The 18,219-nt window shown below is 40.7% G+C and overlaps 1 protein-coding gene across 6 annotated transcripts in view; it reads left to right on the top strand.

Moving 5' to 3' along the window:
* Positions 1-14,215, top strand: part of PAK5 (p21 (RAC1) activated kinase 5) — a 302,023-nt gene extending 287,808 nt beyond the window's left edge. For all 6 annotated transcript variants that reach the window (XM_003810560.6, XM_034947548.4, XM_034947550.3 and 3 more), the window contains 3 exons: positions 7,097-7,222; positions 8,871-9,005; positions 11,983-14,215. In XM_003810560.6, coding sequence (XP_003810608.1) covers positions 7,097-7,222; positions 8,871-9,005; positions 11,983-12,138 — 417 coding nt within the window. In that variant the 3' untranslated portion in view covers positions 12,139-14,215. The remainder of the gene's footprint in view (positions 1-7,096; positions 7,223-8,870; positions 9,006-11,982) is intronic.
* The last annotated feature ends 4,004 nt before the right edge of the window (positions 14,216-18,219 follow it).

Below are 18,219 nucleotides of genomic sequence, written 5' to 3'. Positions count from 1 at the left end.
CCTGTAGCTGCCCTGTGGATAGACTCTCTTTTGCCCACCCTCACTACCCCCCAACCCTCCACCATTCTTTTGTGGGAACCCTGATTCCTGGCCAGGACACGTGAGAGATGGATAGGATCTCATGTTTAAATTGCAGCTTTGTCTGAGTTCTAAACTAAAGTTCCTTGTGTGGTCCTTGTGTAACAAGCTACATTTTCTCCTTTTAGGGGGCGGACAACATACTAGTGGTAGTTCTCTTAGCCTAACTGCATTAGTGAGACGAAGGTGGTTTCCTAAGCAGCCCGGTTGCACAATTCTACCCAAAGTAAGGCTCAGCTTAGCGTCTATGTGATCTGCTTTTAAGATCTGCCTACAGTGCTTTATTGTACTCATTACTTGAGTTCTCATTATCTACTTGCAGATTTATTTGGACAAATGTTGTGTGCAATTATGTTCTTTTAGAAAATTGTCCCTTTTATGTACTTGGATGAGTAGAGAATCATGCAAAAGCACTTACACTCCTACAGCAGCAGAACAGGCCTCACTTCCAAGTGTCGAGTTTCAATTGCTCATCTCACATTTTGTCAGGGAGATGGTTATTAGGATGCCAGATTTTGAGGGGTTTGGGCATTTTTCATGCCAGCAAAGAGAAACCCACACTAGATATACTGAAATTTAAAACTGCCAATAGCAAAATGCTGATATATTCACCTCCTTAACCATTCAGGTTTCTTAAATTTATAGGCAAACAAAACTGGAACGTTTGTTCCTCCTCTACTCTCTGTGTATTGGGGTTGCAAATTTACTTACACCCTAGTTTTGGAAATAAACACACACACACACACACACACACACCCCAATTATGGTTTCTATGCTTCCTAAAACTAACCCAGACTTCTTCACAGAGTCCTACTGGCTAGATTCTTTTTAAAAATATCTATTTTAATTCAATGCATTAAATTTAGTTGGCTTGAATGATTTGAACATTGTCTATCAAAGTCAACTACATTATTATGAGGTATAAATGATACCTTTATAAACCCAGTCTTTCAGATTTAACCACCACCTACTCCCTCCTCTCCTCTCCACCTTCACTTATTCCCAAGATGGAGTGTGGGAGGAAAGACAAGCATGGCTCGTGGGACCTCAGGGTGAAGGAGATAAGAAGCATCTTCTTGTTCCTTTCTCCTCCCTGCCTTGCTTTCATTGGACTCTCCTGCTACCTGGACTGGTGACCAGGTAGCAAGATTGACTGGTCCTATTGGTGGCTGGGCTGTCCAGGGGCTCACCTCTGCTGTACATCACAGTTGCAGCCTCTTCACTCACGGGTGAAAAGGTGCCCTACAGGCTGCCTCCTTGTCCCAACCACAGGCTTGTGCCAGACCCTTCCCCATTCCCTCACTGAGATTTGGAGGAACTTCCGAACCCCTGCACATCCCACACAGGCCATGGAAGACAGTAGCATTGCCACAAGCTCACTTCCACCCACACTATAGCGCCGTGTCTCCATGGAGTACATTTTACATGCTGGTGTAAAACGAAACAGTATCTGAGACAGGTGTCAATCAATTTAGAAGTTTATTTTACCAAGGTTAAGGACATGTCCAGAAGAAGAAGAAATGAAAAACATGGATTCATAGAAACTGTCTGTGGTCTGTGCCTTTCTCCAAAGGTTAGTTTGAGGGAAAGGGGAAAAGTGAGCTGGAGGGGAAAGAGGGAGGGTATGGTCATCCACTTGTTGCAAGAGAAAAGGAGCAGGTGGGAGAACTGTCAATTATGTATTGATCTCATGCTCAGCAAATCGGCACTTTACAGAATATGATGTGAACATAGAGTCACTACCTATGGAGGTATTTACCTATGACCTGTAGCTGTCTAATTAGGAACAAAACAGAAGGTAGCTTCTTGCAGGACTCAGCGTTTAGTTCAATTTTTCCTCTTGGCAGAATGAACTGGGGTCCTGAGTTTTTATTTTCCTTTCACACGGGGTATGGCCAAGGCTGGTGTTCAGTCAGTTTTACCAACATGTCTACACCCGTTTTTAAAATATTGCAAGATTTTCATGCTAGTTGGTTGAGAGCCACTGCTTTAAGTCCTTAGGCTATCCCCCATCACTCCAGCCCCTTCCCAAGACCCTCCTCACCTCATTAAAAATGGTAATCCTTCCCAGGGTAACTCTAGGACTTTGCTTGACTTTCTATCTAGGTTCCAATTGGCCTACGTTAATCTAGTTATTGAATATTTTGAATATTACCTCTGAACACATGCTTGTGGGGCTTCTCCTCTCCCTTATTTGTATGGGGATGTATGCAACACAGATATTTCCAAAGCCCACCACCATCTGCTTGGAGTGAAAAAAAGTGATATATCATAAGGAGGTCAGGACCTGACATAGTCAACATCACTCCTCTTTCTCTCCTTCTGCAAATTATCCCAGACTACAAGGGGTGGACTGTAGGATTTTTACTTCTGTGCATTATCGACTCCTCTTATAATAGGGCACCATGGATTATGGACCACGTATCACAACTACAAGGCCCTTTTTTTCATACTACATGTGAAATTCTATGATCTGAGTCCTCTGGGGTTGATTCTTGATAAGAAATTGTGAATATCACCTCTCTGCTAAACCAGCTTCTCTAGCATTTCTTTGGGAATAATCTAATCCCTTCCAATTCAAATCGTACCACCACTGGTCCAAATCACTGGCCTTAAGCCAATTAGTGAGAATATCATGAACAAGGAAATGAAAAAAAATCACATTAATAATTTCCAAAATGTTATTTTCATTTCATCTGTGTTCCAACTTTGATTCTAGCAACAGCTATCTTCAGTATGCTTCAGATGTTTTCAGAAAGAGCTTCAGTGTGTCTTCTGTCACCTGGTATACTATTATGTTTTTGTGTCAATATAAAATAAATCTAGTAGCATTTGTTTTCTGAGTTTCTGCTGTTTGTTTGCCCAACTCTTAAGGAACACAGTAAGGCTCTGCAATCAGAAAGCAGAATTGTTGTCCCCAAGGAATGTCATCTCTAGCTAGAGACGGAAAATCAGCACCAGAAAACAGTTCAGGATTGAGTGCATGCCAAATTCTCTGAATTTGGAAAAGAGGGTGCAGCGCACCAGCATGGCACATGTATACATATGTAACTAACCTGCACATTGTGCACATGTACCCTAAAACTTAAAGTATAATAATAATAAATTTAAAAAAAAAGAGAGTGATCAACATGGGCTCCTGAGAATTCTGGAGAATGTTAGATTTGATAAAGCCCTCGATGTATACCTAAGAGTTGAATATGCAAGAAAAATCATCAAAAAAACTCAGAGTTGGGAATGGACCATAAGATAACCACCTCTTTCTGATTTGCCCAGAACTTTCTGGGTTTTAGCCCTGGATATTCTACATTCTAGGAACAGCCCTGGTCCCTAAGAATGGTTTTAGTGTGTGCAGAAAGCCATGAGGAATAAAATTGGCTGCATGAAAAGGCACCAGATTACAGAGGGCTTTAAAAACCATTCAGGTGGACTCTAGTGTGTTTGCGCCAGCAGTAGGAAGATGGGGTGTGGTGAAAATGTTAAGGCTTTTGTCAGTATGCTAAAGAGATTAGACTCTGTGCAAACAAATGCCCCTTTATCCCCACCTGTTCATGTGACCTCCTCCCTCTTCTGTTTCTTGACTGAACTGTGATCTATGATTCAAGCTATAATGTGTATACCAACAGCCTGTGGCTCTTGTTAAAGTGGAAACTGACTTTAGTAGGTCTGGGGTGGGGCCTGAGGTTCTGAAAATCTAACAAGCTCCCTGGTGACACTGCTGCTGCTGCTATTGATGAAGATGATGCTTTAAGTAGCAAGACCTTGGATCCCATCCCATCCCTCCTGAAGGGATGCTTTAAAAACCCTGTCATAAGTTATCCTCACTCTCTCCTCTTTCTTCAACATCTACCACTCTGGGAACTCCCTTCTTTCAGCCTGTAACTTTGCTCTTCAGAGCAGCAGAGTGGTGGTTAAATTCCCGAATCCTGGCTCTTCCAGTTACTAGCTCTGTATCCTTGGCAAAGTGGCCTAACCACTTCTGTGTTTTGGCTTACTTCTCTGTAAAATGGAGATAATAATATTTCCTACCTCGTTAGTTTCTTGGGAGCTGTCAAATGAGATAGTACATGTAAAGTGTTTAAAGTGTTACCTGGCAGGTAGTAAGAGCTCAGTGAGTGTATTCATTTCCTAGGACTGCTATAACAAATTGCTACCAATTGAGTGGCATTTTCTTCTCTCTGCATGAAATGTATTCTCATGATTCAAGAGTCCAGAGGTCCAAAATCAAGATTTTGGTAGTGTTGATTCCTTCTGGAAGCTCTGAGGGAGAAGTTTTATATACGTTTCTCCTGGTTTCTGGTGGTTGTGGCAATCCTCAGTGTTGCTTGGCTTGTAAACTCATCCCTCCAGTCTCTGCTTTGCCTTCACATGGTCTTCTTATCTATGTGTCTGTGTGTCCTCTCCTATTTTTATATCAGTCATGCAATTTAGGGCCTGTCCCCAATCAAGTATGACCTCACCTTCCCTAATTAGACCTGCAAAGACTCTTCCAAATAAGATCACATTCTGCAGTTTGGATGGATGTGAATTCTGGGAGATATGAATATCTCCCAGTGGGTTGAAACCCACTGTAGAGAATAGTAATAATTATCATTGTCATCATTATCATATTCACCACGTTTGTAAATGCTGGATTTCTTCTATCTATATTAAAATACATCTCATTTCTTGAAAAGCACTCTGACTGAAATCTACCTGACTGCTCTCTGGATTCCACCACTGACTCAACCTGAAACTAGAGGCTACTAGGGATGCCCTCATTGCTGAGCACAACAGCAACTCCCAGTTCTTACCTGGTTTCATCTCCCTGTTGTGTCCTAGCTGCTGCTATCCCTACCTTGGCTTTCCCAATTTATTCTCCATTGTTTCTCTGATTTCTTGATGTCTTTCTCTTCAGTCTCCAGTAATGCCTCAATTTCGATCACCCTAGGTGCCCAGTATTTCATATTTGACCATCTTCTTTTCTCATGCTATGGCCCTTCAAGGGTTTCACTACCACTCATATCCCAAGGACCTTCTCATCCGTACCCTAGCGATGGCAATACCCAGATCTTGATAGTACTGGGAGATCAAAACTCATCACATGATAAACCTAAAGTGTGTACATTTCACACTATGTAAATTTTTAAACTGTTAAAAAAACACATTGAACTCCAGTTAATGCTAAATTAGGAGTGAGGTGTACTGCTGTCAGCAATTTAGTTTGAAATGCATCAAAAATTAGATGAATAGATGGATGGATAGAGAGATAGGTGTGTGATAAAGCCCACACAGCAAAACATTAATAATTATAGAATCTACTCATGCAGATAGGGATGTTCACTCTATAATTCTTTCAGCTTTGCTGTATGTTTGGAAATTACCATAATAACATGTGTGGCAGGGGGAATCTTGTCTCTGGGTCAGACCTCCCTGCTGAAGCCTGATCTTTATAATATATTAATGCACTTGTTCTTCATTCTCCAAGGGATCTTTCACTTCTTATGATTGAGGTTCATCAATTTATGCAACAATTTTGATTTTGAAAACCTATCATGGGCCAAGCACTATTGTGGGTGTTGAAGCCACAGAGATAGTTTTTTTTTTTTAACTCTAACCAGGAAGACTTGGGGTGAGATAGAGACAAGAGTCAAGGATGATTTTCTTGGATTGATGTTGGTGTCATTCACTAGAACAGGACTGATAGGGAAGGGGTCAGCTTTTGGAGCAGAGAGAGGGATGCTGAGTTTGGAAGTACTTATGGTCATCCATTTAGAAATATACACTAGTTGGAAATACAGGTTTTGAATGGAGGAGCAAGGTCTGAACTAAGCATAGAAAGAAAAACAGTATCCAGTAAGAGAATCTAAGAAGAGAAGATGTGAGAGAGGAAACCAGAACCCTAGGGAACCCCAATATTTAAGAGGCAGGCGGCAGAGGTAGAGCCAGAAAAAAAAGGTTGGAAGAGGAAGTTCAGAGAGGTGTGAAGAGAATTAAGAGAGAATTCATACCTTGGAGACTGTACTATTTACCTTTAAAAATTTTTTCACTTCAAGTGGTCATTCTGAACCATTGTTTTCTTTTGTGTTCTATTATCACCAACAACTCTAAGTGGCTCTTTGATGTCACTTTCATAAGACTGTTTGAAGTTCAGACCAGGTCATCATGACTAGAAATTATGGCTTCCAGAAATAAACTGAATCCCGGTCATCTAGAATTCATAAACCAGCAGGGTGCCTAACACCCAGGGTGCAGTATGTTCTTAAGAGTACATGAGCTCTAGGAAAGAAATTTCCAAGTTTTTTTCCTCCTTGATGATATCTAAGGTAAATAACATGTATATACACTGAGCCCTTAGGATGACCACCTTAAACCCCCGACAACCAAGTGCCAACACCCAGGTTCTATGCCTGTGTTTCCACTTGCATTGATGTTCACGTTGGTAGATTCAACTGTCATGGACAAAGGAGCAAACCAAAAAGGGAAGGGTATCCAGTACTAAAAGTGACATTTCCACATCCTGGATAAGCAAAGGCCTTGCAATATTTCAAATATAGAAAAGAGATGGTTCTTTGATTCGCCTCATGGTACATAGAAATCTAAATGTGCTCAACTCAAAAGAATCTAAATTACATCAGTTTGTTCAAAACTCATATTAAGAATAGCAACTTACGTATATGAAAGCATCACCTGTTACATTATATTAAACTTGTAGGCTTGGGATGTAACAAATTTGTTGTTTGTGGTGTATTTAATTTGTAAAGATTTTTTGTTGTTGTTCCATCACTTTATAGAAGTAATATAAGCAGCAGGAGTTGAGACATTTGGAAGTTGATCCTGGTGGGCCCGGGAGAAGTTTCTCCATTAAAATGGACCATGCCTTTCCAATAAAAGGGTCTGACAGTCCCTCCTCTGATATGTCCAAGGCCTGTTGATGAGACTGTTTTGTTTTAAATTTGAAACTCTGTATGTTTGTATTTTCATGTCTAGCAGACATTGTTTTAAAATTGCTAGTTTGTTGCATTCCTTTCCTTTTCAGATAAAGTTGTCTGATTTTGGTTTCTGTGCTCAAGTTTCCAAAGAGGTGCCAAAGAGGAAATCATTGGTTGGCACTCCCTACTGGATGGCCCCTGAGGTGATTTCTAGGCTACCTTATGGGACAGAGGTAAGGGGGTCACAGTCATAGGCGTGGCAGGACTGGGGACAGGCTCAGGGACCCATTGGTTCTGAGATAGTTGGTGACCACAGGAGATGGGGGCAATGACTTTTAACTCCACATTTGATCCCCACTCACTAGATGAGGCACAGAGTAGGTAGGCTGTGGCAGGTGGGAGCCTGGCCACCCCTGGGGCAGATCACTGCAGTGTTTATCCACGGACTGTTTATTGCAGTCCTACAGTGGACACTGTGGGAAAGTCACTCCAACTCTGATCCCACTCTTAGTAGCAGGCACACACACAAAGCAAGGCAATGCAACTTGCAAAGTGGCTGGAGACATGCAGATGAGCAGGCATGAGAATTCAGAGAAAGGAAAGAGGATCAAAGAAAGTGCCACAAAATAGAGGTGATATTCAAATGACCCACTGTTTTCAACACAGTTTACATCTCACAGTGCAGGACCTGCACTGTTTTCTCATAGGAAAAAAATAATATGTGAATCATAGTCAAAAACATGGCACAATTTCTGTTACCACTGGAATGAAAACAATCACTCTTAATCTTTTAAGAGGTAGGGCCTGGAAATGTGAAAATGCAGGGCCAGAGGAGTAGAGGAAGGGCCGTCTTGGGAGGTAATAGCATGGGTGGAAGCTTAGAGGCACATAAGGCTACATACAGATGGAAGCCAAGGGGTATGTTTCGGCTAGGCATAGTGTTTCCACACTTTATGGTGTGGATGGTGAATCTGGGAGAAGAGAAGCATGAGAAGACATGGCCGTGAGCTAAGGACATCAGCATAAGTTAAGGCAGAATCTTTCTCTTTCTCTTGTTTGCTTGACCTTGGATGAGTCCTCAACTTGTTTTTCTCACTGTGGTCCTGAGAGAGAAATTCTCGGTGAAGGTCACTGCAAGGGGTAATAATAGCAATACGTTCATCAGATAAGAGGTATAATGAGGCCCTAACAGGAAACTTTCCTAACAGGAAAGTGAGTGGGACTGGGAGTTTATAGCACAGTGATGGCTCCTCATTGTCTCGACTTCCCATTCTTTACTAATTGCTTGTCATCTCTTCCTTTTCTTTTCTCCAATCCCTGAAAATGCTTTTGTAAAGTGAGGTTTTGTGCATGCTGTTTTGAAATGATAATAAAAGGTAGTGGAAGGAAATCCCAAAGTAGGGGAGAAAAGAGCTATTTTTAAAAGCAAATTAATAAAAGAATCAGAATATATTCTGCATCCTGCAAGGTAGCCCTTTGCAGTTTGTTACAAATATGTCAAAACTTTCTTATTTGCTTATGGTTTAAATACAACTTTCTTCTCCATTTTCATAGCATTAAACCGGATGATTTTCTCGTCTGCCCTGATAGACAGTTAACTACTAAAGTTTACAGAGTAAAAATGAAAGCACTAAACTTTAGAATGTTAAAATATTCATTTATATCTGATGGGTGGAACCTTCACTGAAGTTGTCCATAAAAGGCAAAGATTGTTAGCAAAAACTCAGTAACCCAGCAGTTTAGCCTATAAATCTGTATTGTAAATGTTGAGAGGTTACAAGTGCCATATTCACTTGTGAATGAGTATGAGGTTCTGTGGACACACTTGACATTTCAGAATGTTCTCCTTGCCTGAGATAACCATCAGGGTATGCCTAACAGGTGGACATCTGGTCCCTCGGGATCATGGTGATAGAAATGATCGATGGCGAGCCCCCCTACTTCAACGAGCCTCCCCTCCAGGCGATGCGGAGGATCCGGGACAGTTTACCTCCAAGAGTGAAGGACCTACACAAGGTGAGAAGCAGCAGCTGTTGCTAAAGTTCAGAATAGTTTTTGGATTTTCCCATATCTCTCTGGTTTTTAAGACTGGCTTACCACATCCAGCAGGAAGATCCTGGTTTATGGGCATGGACTTTGGAAATAGTCACTTGGGTTTGAATCTCTGTTCTTCTGTTCGTTTACTGGGCAAGTGACTCAGCCTTTCCTATGCCAAAGTTCTTCATCTGTAAAATGGTTTATGATTGGCCTGTATCCCAAAGGGTTGGTTAGAAGAGTAAATCAGGTGCTCTATGCCATACTCATTCATTCAGCATCTATTACATGCTGGGGACATCTAATAGCTTGGGATGTCACCGTGCATGACCCCAGATTTTCTGACTGTGAGGTCTAGATTCTGCATTCTAGTTGGGGAAACAGATAATAAACCATAAACAAACAAATAAATAAAATAATTTCAGAGTGTGGTACATACTATGAAAGAAAAACATACTGTGATGTGGCAGAGTGTGCAGGAGAAGGGATTGAAAGCTGGTTGTATGAGTCTGTTTTTACACTACTATAAAGAAATACCCAAGACTGAGTAATTTACAAATAAAAGAGGTTTAATTAACTCACAGTTCCACATGCCTGGAGAGGCCTCAGGATACTTACAATCATGGCAGAAGGCGAAGGGGAAGCAAGGCATGTCTTACACGGTGGCAGGAGAGAAACAAAGAGAGAGAGCACAGGGGAAATGCCAGACACTTATAAAACTATCAGGTCTCATGATAATTCCCTCACTATCTTGAGAATAACATGGGGTAAACTGCCCCCATGACCCAATTACCTTCCACCAAGTCCCTCCCTTGACATGTGAGGATTACAATATGAGGTGAGATTTGAGTGGGCACAGAGAGCCAAACCCTATCACTGATTTAAGCTGAAGAGTGAAGGAAGCCCTTTCTAGGGAGGGATCAACCGAGCTGGGACCTGAATAGGAAGAAGGTACCAGCCATGCAAAGATCTTGGAGAAAAAGGTCCCAGGCATGGGGAGCATCAAGTGGAAAGGCCTTAAGCCAAGAAAGAAGGCTTATATTGCTGGAGTAAAGTCAGAAAGGGGAAAAAGGTAGGTCTTGTCAGAGAGATGGGCAGGAGCTAGATTGTACAGGGCAATGAAGATCATGGTTAATATAATGCATGTAAGAGACCGAGTGGGGTCTTTCCTGTTTTCCAAGGATTGCTAGTTAGGACGAGCTAAGAAAATAATGATGCTTCATCCAAGAATCACCACTGTAGGAGCTGCCAGATTTCCACAGGACTTGCTCAGAGGATCATTTCTGCAGGGCTACTACTATAAACACTGGCCCCATACACACCTCTCTTCCTATCTTATGACAATAAAAGAGAGTGTGTGGCTGCCTTTTGGAGGAGAATTATTTGTAATGGTAATATCTCCTCCTTCCTCACCCCTAAATCTTAGGGAACAGCCCCAGTAGAATCACTCATATAGGTTGTGTGGACCTACAAAAACATAAACAAAAAAAGAGAGATTGAAATTTTTACTGGATTGGACTAAGTCTAAATAATGAAAAGTGGCTGGGCACGGTGGCTCACGCCTGTAATCCCAGCACTCTGGGAGGCCGAAGTGGGCGGATCACAAGGTCAGGAGATCGAGACCATCCTGGCTAACACGGTGAAACCCCATCTGTACTAAAAATACAAAAAATTAGCCAAGCATGGTGGCGGGTGCCTGTAGTCCCAGCTACTCAGGAGGCTGAGGCAGGAGAATGGCATGAACCTGGGAGGCAGAGCTTGCAGTGAGCCCAGATCGCACCACTGCACTCCAGCCTAGGTGACACAGCGAGACTACGTCTCCAAAAAAAAAAAAAAAAAAAGTGACTAAAAATGTATCATATGAAAGTAGTCTCACACCCAGTGAGTGCCAATGTTCTTCAAAACCATGTACAAGAACAACTTTAATCCTAATGGTTTCAAAAAACTGGAAACCAGTCCGAGGTTGTTTCCCAAATGGATAATGTGTGGTATAATTGGACAGTGAATACTACACAGTAATTTAAAAGATATAACTTTTGCCACACATCGGAGATGAATCTCACAGATACAACACTGAGTGAAAGAAGCCAGATAGAGAAGAAATCAAATATATGACTCCATTTTGGTAAAGTACAAAAGTAAGCAAAACTAAGTTATGCTATAAATTAAAATAGTGGTGACCTTTTGCAGGGAGATAGGGGTTGGCAGGAAGGAAACCTAAAAGTAGCTTCCTAGAGTGGTAGAAAAATTCTATATCTTGATAGGAGTGGAAAGTAAATAGGGGTAAATGTATGTAAAAATCCATTGAGCCACACTCTTAGTATTTGTGCAGCGGAACCTGGGCATGCTGGCACATGCTTGTACTCCCAGCTACTCAGGAGGCTGAGGTGGGAGGATCATTTGAGCACAGGAGTTTGAGCCTGGGCAACATAGTGAGACCTCATCTCTAAACATATACATAAAGTAAGATATACCTTTAAAAGGAAAATTACAAGACCTTCAAAGAAAAAAATGAGATGTGTTCGATATCCTTACAGAAGCTTGTTTCTCTTAAAGAAAGGGGTTCCACAGAGCCTGTGTGGTTGCAGTTGTTAGAAAAATAAAACGGCTCCCTGTTTATACTATGCTTCATCAAGCACGTGTGACCAGCACCTGCACATACTAAATATTTTGTAATAGCTGCTCTTATCACTGTGATTGCCACGTTATTTTATTTAGTAAATAAGTTTTCATTCTTAGTTGAGCTGTCATTTACACCTGTTATTTCACACTTGAAAAAGGTAAGGAAAACACGAAATGTTAACAAAGACAAGACATGCTTTTGCTTTCACAACATCTTTCTCCTTAAGGTAACTTTCTGGAATTTGAAGTTGTTGATAGGATGAATGGGGAAAACATTTTGGGGACTGGGTTAGGTGTCTGTGTTAGTCCTCAGATTGGTATCTGTGTGTTTTCACAGGTTTCTTCAGTGCTCCGGGGATTCCTAGACTTGATGTTGGTGAGGGAGCCCTCTCAGAGAGCAACAGCCCAGGAACTCCTCGGACATCCATTCTTAAAACTAGCAGGTCCACCGTCTTGCATCGTCCCCCTCATGAGACAATACAGGCATCACTGAGCAGAGGATTCGTGTAGGTGGCAAAGCTAGATGAGGACATGAGAATAATTCAGGAGAACAAAAGGAAACACAGAACATGCAAAAGGCCTGTGCATTCTAGACCAGCCAATTGGTGGGACAGCGTGATTACCGGCAGGGTTCAACAGACCAGGGCATCTTCTTGTGTCTTAAACAGGCATCTCTCCACTGACAGCCGGTGTGGTCACTTGGAGCACGGCTTTAATAAGTCATTATTATATTTTTCAGCCCTTCATCCAGCAAATCAGAAGGACTCAGTACAAACTCCGTTATGATATATCCTAGCCACATGCAGGGTAACATGTAGGATTTTCTATATTGAAAGAATACTTTTCTGGCAAAAAAAAAAAAAAAAGAAAGAAAGGAAAACAAAAAGCACTTTTTTCTTAATGGTAGCAGTATAATGTATTTTGCAACGAATTTGTAATTTTTCTGTACGATAGTTTTGATAATTTATAGTACTTTGATGTCATGTAGCCATTGTATCAGTTGAAGTAATACTTGTTTACTAGAGGAGTTTGAACAAAGCCTTTCCTACTTTTTTATCCCTTTAAGAGAACCAATGATTCTTTAGGAACTTTGAATACTGAATGACTCTCAATCACCGTCAGCTTTAGTAAAATATCTTTCTTATCCTAACAAGTGTCTTATTTGGTGGAAGAAGAATTAACAGTGATGGTGATAGTGTGCACGTTTCATTAATCCAACCAAAAATAATGAAATAAAATTTGAGCCACAGTATACCACTCCTTGGGATAAAGTTAAATATTTTTAAAAATCACATTTTCCATGAACGCCTCTAGTAGCAAACCATTTTTTTGCACACCACAATGTTTCCCTCAGTGCCCTTTCTCAAATGGGTACAATGTTCCCTTGTGGCCAAATTTCCCTCCCAGGGAGCAATTTCAGTGCTAGGATCATTGGATTCAGTTCCCAAAATAGAATGTTTCAGTGAGACCATGAGAATTCCAGGCTCACCAAGGGAGAGGAGAGAACAGGGCAAGATGTTTGGTTTCATTTGTCACCATTTTTAAAACTCTGTATGCTAGCACACCAAACTCTTGTCTATATTTACCTTTGTACCACAGTATTAATCGCTATTGTTCATGTATCGTGCTGGAAGTCTGAACTGACTCTAGAGGATGAATTAGCAAGAGGGTATTTTACCAGGTATGATCTGACTTCAGTTGTGCCCATGTTATAATGTGTTTCCGACATAGGAGAGTCGTGCTGCTGTCTAGATCTTCCTGAATGTTGATAAAAATGAATGACTACTACAATACATTTTGTGTTGCTTGTTGGATGAATTTGCATGTTAACTGTAGGCCAATATAGATTTGCCTTTAAAACTCTGGAAGAGCTACATAGTCATCATTAGTTTCTATTAATTATGCATCAGACAAAAGCCATTTGTTACCAAACTGGGAAAACAGAGGCTTTTCTTAACTATTTCACATACTGTAACAAATATGAATTTAAATTTGTGATAGCGCTCTGGTTGCTCTAAGCATAATTAAGAATTTTTGTAATTAATAGGTTGCTAATTATTTATTACTGCTAAAAAGGAAAAAAGGCATAAAATGACCTTCTACTGATTAGATTTTCAGTTTTCTTTCAAACTGGAAATGCCTCCATAAATATGATCTATGATTTTGCTTCATAAAACAGCAAATCAATGTTTTATGTAAAATATTAAAGTATTAATATAAATATGTGAGAATAAAAACAATCTAAATCCAGAAAATTGCAGTCCTAAATGTTCATGAGACAGATTGTATTAATTTAACCAGGACTATGTAGAAGTAGAAAGAAAAGAAAAAGAAAATCTTTTTTAAACCAGAACAAACATTAAAAACTATTGCAGAAAATAGTGGATTTTGGATTCCAAACATTTTCGACAGTGTAATGGAAATTTTTCTGTAATTTTCTTACCATCGGGTATTTTTTAAAGTATTCATTGAGTTTACCAAAAGTTACTGTAGCTTAAAAGGTTTTGTGAGCACTAACTATTGGCAGAAACTGCATTTGCAAATAAAAATAAATGTTTGCCTTTTCCCCATTGTGTTATTGGAAACAGTGATTTCTCAAATTTATTTTATTGAGTAACCAAGAATGATTTCTTTGTGATCTTGGGGAGTGCAAATGAGTTGGTACAAAGTTGTATGTAACATTGTGATGACATGACGTAAAGACAAATATATCCATCCCTAGGGATTGTAAAGAGTGTAAGATGGTGATGTCGATACCACTACTGAAAAAAAAATTACTAAATTCTGGAAGGCCAAGTTCAAGGAAAGCCAGATTCAGGGCTGAAGACTCTCATTCTACTTCCCTGTTCCAAAGATGCAAAACTGATCTGAGGGCTTTTTAAATAATTAATTAATTAATTATTATACCTTAAGTTCTGGGTTACATGTGCAGAACATGCAGTTTTGTTACATAGGTGTACACCTCTCGTGGTAGTTTGCTGCACCCATCAGCCCATCACTTACATTAGGTATTTCTCCTAATGTTATCTCTCCCCTAACCACCCACACCCTCACAGGCCCCAGTGTGTGACGTTCCCCTCCCTATGTCCATGTGTTCTCATTGTTCAACTCCCACTTATTAGTGAGAACATACGGTGTTTGGTTTTCTGTTCTTATGATAGTTTGCTGAGAATGATGGTTTCCAGCTTCATCCGTGTCCCTGCAAAGGACATGAACTCATCTTTTTTTATGGCTGCATAGTATTCCATGGTGTATATGTGCCACATTTTCTTTATCCAGTCTATTATTGATGGACATTTGGGTTGGTTCTAAGTCTTTGCTATTGTGAATAGTGCCACAAGAAACATACGTGTGCATGTGTCTTTATAATAGAACCTGGATTCAAGAGGGTGTGGTGAGAGCTCTCTGGGAGCCTAGAAGATAATTTGGGCTCTCTCCTCCACTTTGGGAGACAAGGGGGACATTAACATTGATCTCGTGAAGCTGGAGGATGGGGGAACTTTTATATACACAGCCTATTTTCCATCCAGAAATGTTGGAAGGTAAAAACCCTCAGGAAGTAGCCTGAGCTAGCAGGATGAAAAAAAGGCATTGTATATCACATGTCAGGGCAGACAAAGGTGGAGGCAACCTCCCCTGGACAGGTCTCCTCTGCCTTTACTGGGCATGGAAGAAGACATGGAGTTCCCTTGAGTATGTTTGATGGGACATGGAGAGGACAGCAGGGAATGTGTCAAACCACTTAACTAAGTAACAGGATGTCCAACTTGCAGAGTGCTTTGGAGGGGTGCACCATGGGGGCAACTGAAGGGAAATATGGCTGCTTTTCTGCATGGAGACAGGGTCAAGGTGGAGCTGACCCTTACTCTAAAAACCACATATGTCATCTACACAAAGACCACTCCGAACAGCAGAAGCTGTAGTTTTCAGTGGAACCAAAATGAGACTCAGGCCTCTCCCTTTCCTCCAATAGCATCTCCAAGGCAGCTGACTACAGCCAGCTAGGTTACTGGAACCTCCGCTCCCCACTGGTCCACATAGAATAGGGCCATGTATTAGTGTGAGACCCCATGATTTGAAGAAGGTATTTAAGAGAAAGAAAGGGGGAATACAAGAGCACACCATGTATCCTGCACTACCTCCCAGTTGCTACCTCTTCCTCTAGTAGAAGTTTCACTTGAGCAAAGGAGAGATGTATTATCTTTGAATTAGAATGAGATTGATTTTTAAACTAGACTAGACAGATGGAATCAGACTGAATGACAGTCATGTCCCCTTTATCCCTGGGGAAGAACACATTTAGTAGCAATCAGTGGAAAAGTAAATCATACCATGAAGTTAACAGCCCAATGAGTTCAGACTGCTTGATCAAACTGATCAAATGAACAGTACAGTGTCATCGAAAAAAATGGTAATGAAATCCCAGGCAGAGAAAAGATCAAATTGATCTGAAGCAGATACAAAATGTGCAAGCAGGAGAAATTTTGTGAAAGTGACATGACACAGTACCAATCCACATTGTGCAGGAAAATCAGTCCATTTGATCCTTGAAATGTGTACATATTGAGCTGTGTTTCAAGTCAAATGAATACATTATCTTGGTGTAGGTCCTGCCAAAAGAAGAGCTCGAATAAAGACTTAGACACAAATACTTCATTTGGAAGATGATCCCCGGAAGGTCAACATGGCAGAGTGAAGAAATAAGACAAAGAGGAGAACAAAGTCAAGAAACTGTGTCTTAATGAATGGGATACCACAATAGGCAACTGGGGCTCAATCCCATTGGTGACCTTCTGACAGACACTTGAGAACTGTCTTTCTTGAGAGGGGCACTGGTATATTTAATTATCTCCTATCCATCATTAGATGAGAATTGTTCCTGCAGCATCAACTCTCCTCGCCCTGCACATGGGCAAAGTTTGTTCCCTTTGCTAAAATTGACATAGCAAATGACCTCCAGGAAGGGATGAGGGAACACGAGTGGGACCCTGAGAGCATCTCCTACATAAATAGACCTAACTAAAGACAAAAAGAGTACATGAGAAAGTCTATGGGTTGCTGATTTCTGGATCAAAATATATTGTTCTAAAAGCAAAGAAATTTCTTATCCTGATTTTCTCACGTGACAAAAGTTTTGCTCATTATGCCTCATCATTGTCAGCATTTCTAAAAACTTAAAGCTAGAAAAGACTTCAAGACCTTATATGATTCACTTAGACTGAGTTAACCAAGGCCCCAAAGAGTTAGGTAATGACAGCACATTAATCATAATGCAGGTTGAGTATCCCTTACCTGAAATACTTGGAACCAAAAGAAGTGTTTCAAATTTGGGATTTTTTCAGATTTTTGGAATATTTGCATTATACGTACCAATTGAGCATCCTAAATCTGAAAATCTGATATCCAAAATGCTCCAACGAGCATTTTCTTTGAGCATCATGTTAACATTCAAAAAGTTTTGAATTTGGAAGCATTTTGTATTTCAGATTTTCAGATTTAGGATCCTCAAACTGTACCTAAATAGACAGGTATACACACATGCACGTGCACACACTTTCACACACACACACACACACACACACGCCCCACATATTTCAGTTCCATGAGGGCAGGAGTTCTTATGTATTTTCTTCACTGCTGTGTCCCAGTACCCAGAGCAGCGTCTAGAAAGCACAAGATCAGTGCTAAGAAATACTTATTATCTCATCTGTCATGTGTGCCTTTGTAAACCATTTCCCAGCAGACAACCTGACAGGCTCTGTCACTTTAAATGACAGCTGAAGTACCATTGACCCTGGACCCTCTTGGCTGTCTGAGCTTATAAACTCCTTCTCAGAAAAGTTTTTTAAATGCATAAAGTAAAATATGTAGGCTTACAAAAAAAAGATTAAAGTATCATTATCACAATTTTAAAATGTGGCTATAATGCATTAAATAACAAGATCTTTTGATGGGTCAAATAACTACCATAATTTCAAAGTAATGAGTATAAATGATTCTTTTGAGATATAGCTGGCAAGTGTAATGTGGCTATTTCTATTGATGACAAATTCACAGGTCTTCTTATACTGCAGTGGTTTAATGCCCATGTTCACCACTGAAAGAAATTCTACTTTTCATTTGAGGTTAGTAAAAACTGGAGGTATAATTTTTTCCCATCCAAGTTCATAAATTCTGACAGATCCCCTCAACCCAAAACTGATAACCCCTGAGTGATTTACTGAACTGGGGTGGAGGGGAATCCCTGCATAAAAATTCTCTGAATCCAAAATAAATTGACACAGAAAACTGTAGAAGTCAGATTTAAAACTCTTTTTTTTTTTTTTTTTTTTTGAGACGGAGTCTCGCTCTGTCGCCCAGGCTGGAGTGCAGTGGCACGATCTCGGCCCACGGCAAGCTCCGCCTCCCAGGTTCACACCATTCTCCAGCCTCAGCCTTCCGAGTAGCTGGGACTACAGGCGCCCGCCACCATGCCTGGCTAATTTTTTTGTATTTTTAGTAGAGACGGGGTTTCACCGTGTTAGCCAGGATGGTCTCGATCTCCTGACCACGTGATCCGCCCGCCTCGGCCTCC

Source organism: Pan paniscus, chromosome 21 (assembly GCF_029289425.2).
Source record: "Pan paniscus chromosome 21, NHGRI_mPanPan1-v2.0_pri, whole genome shotgun sequence".
Lineage (NCBI taxonomy): Eukaryota > Metazoa > Chordata > Mammalia > Primates > Hominidae > Pan > Pan paniscus.
Note: the sequence above shows the minus strand (reverse complement) of the source record. Positions and strands in the feature narration are given on the sequence as shown.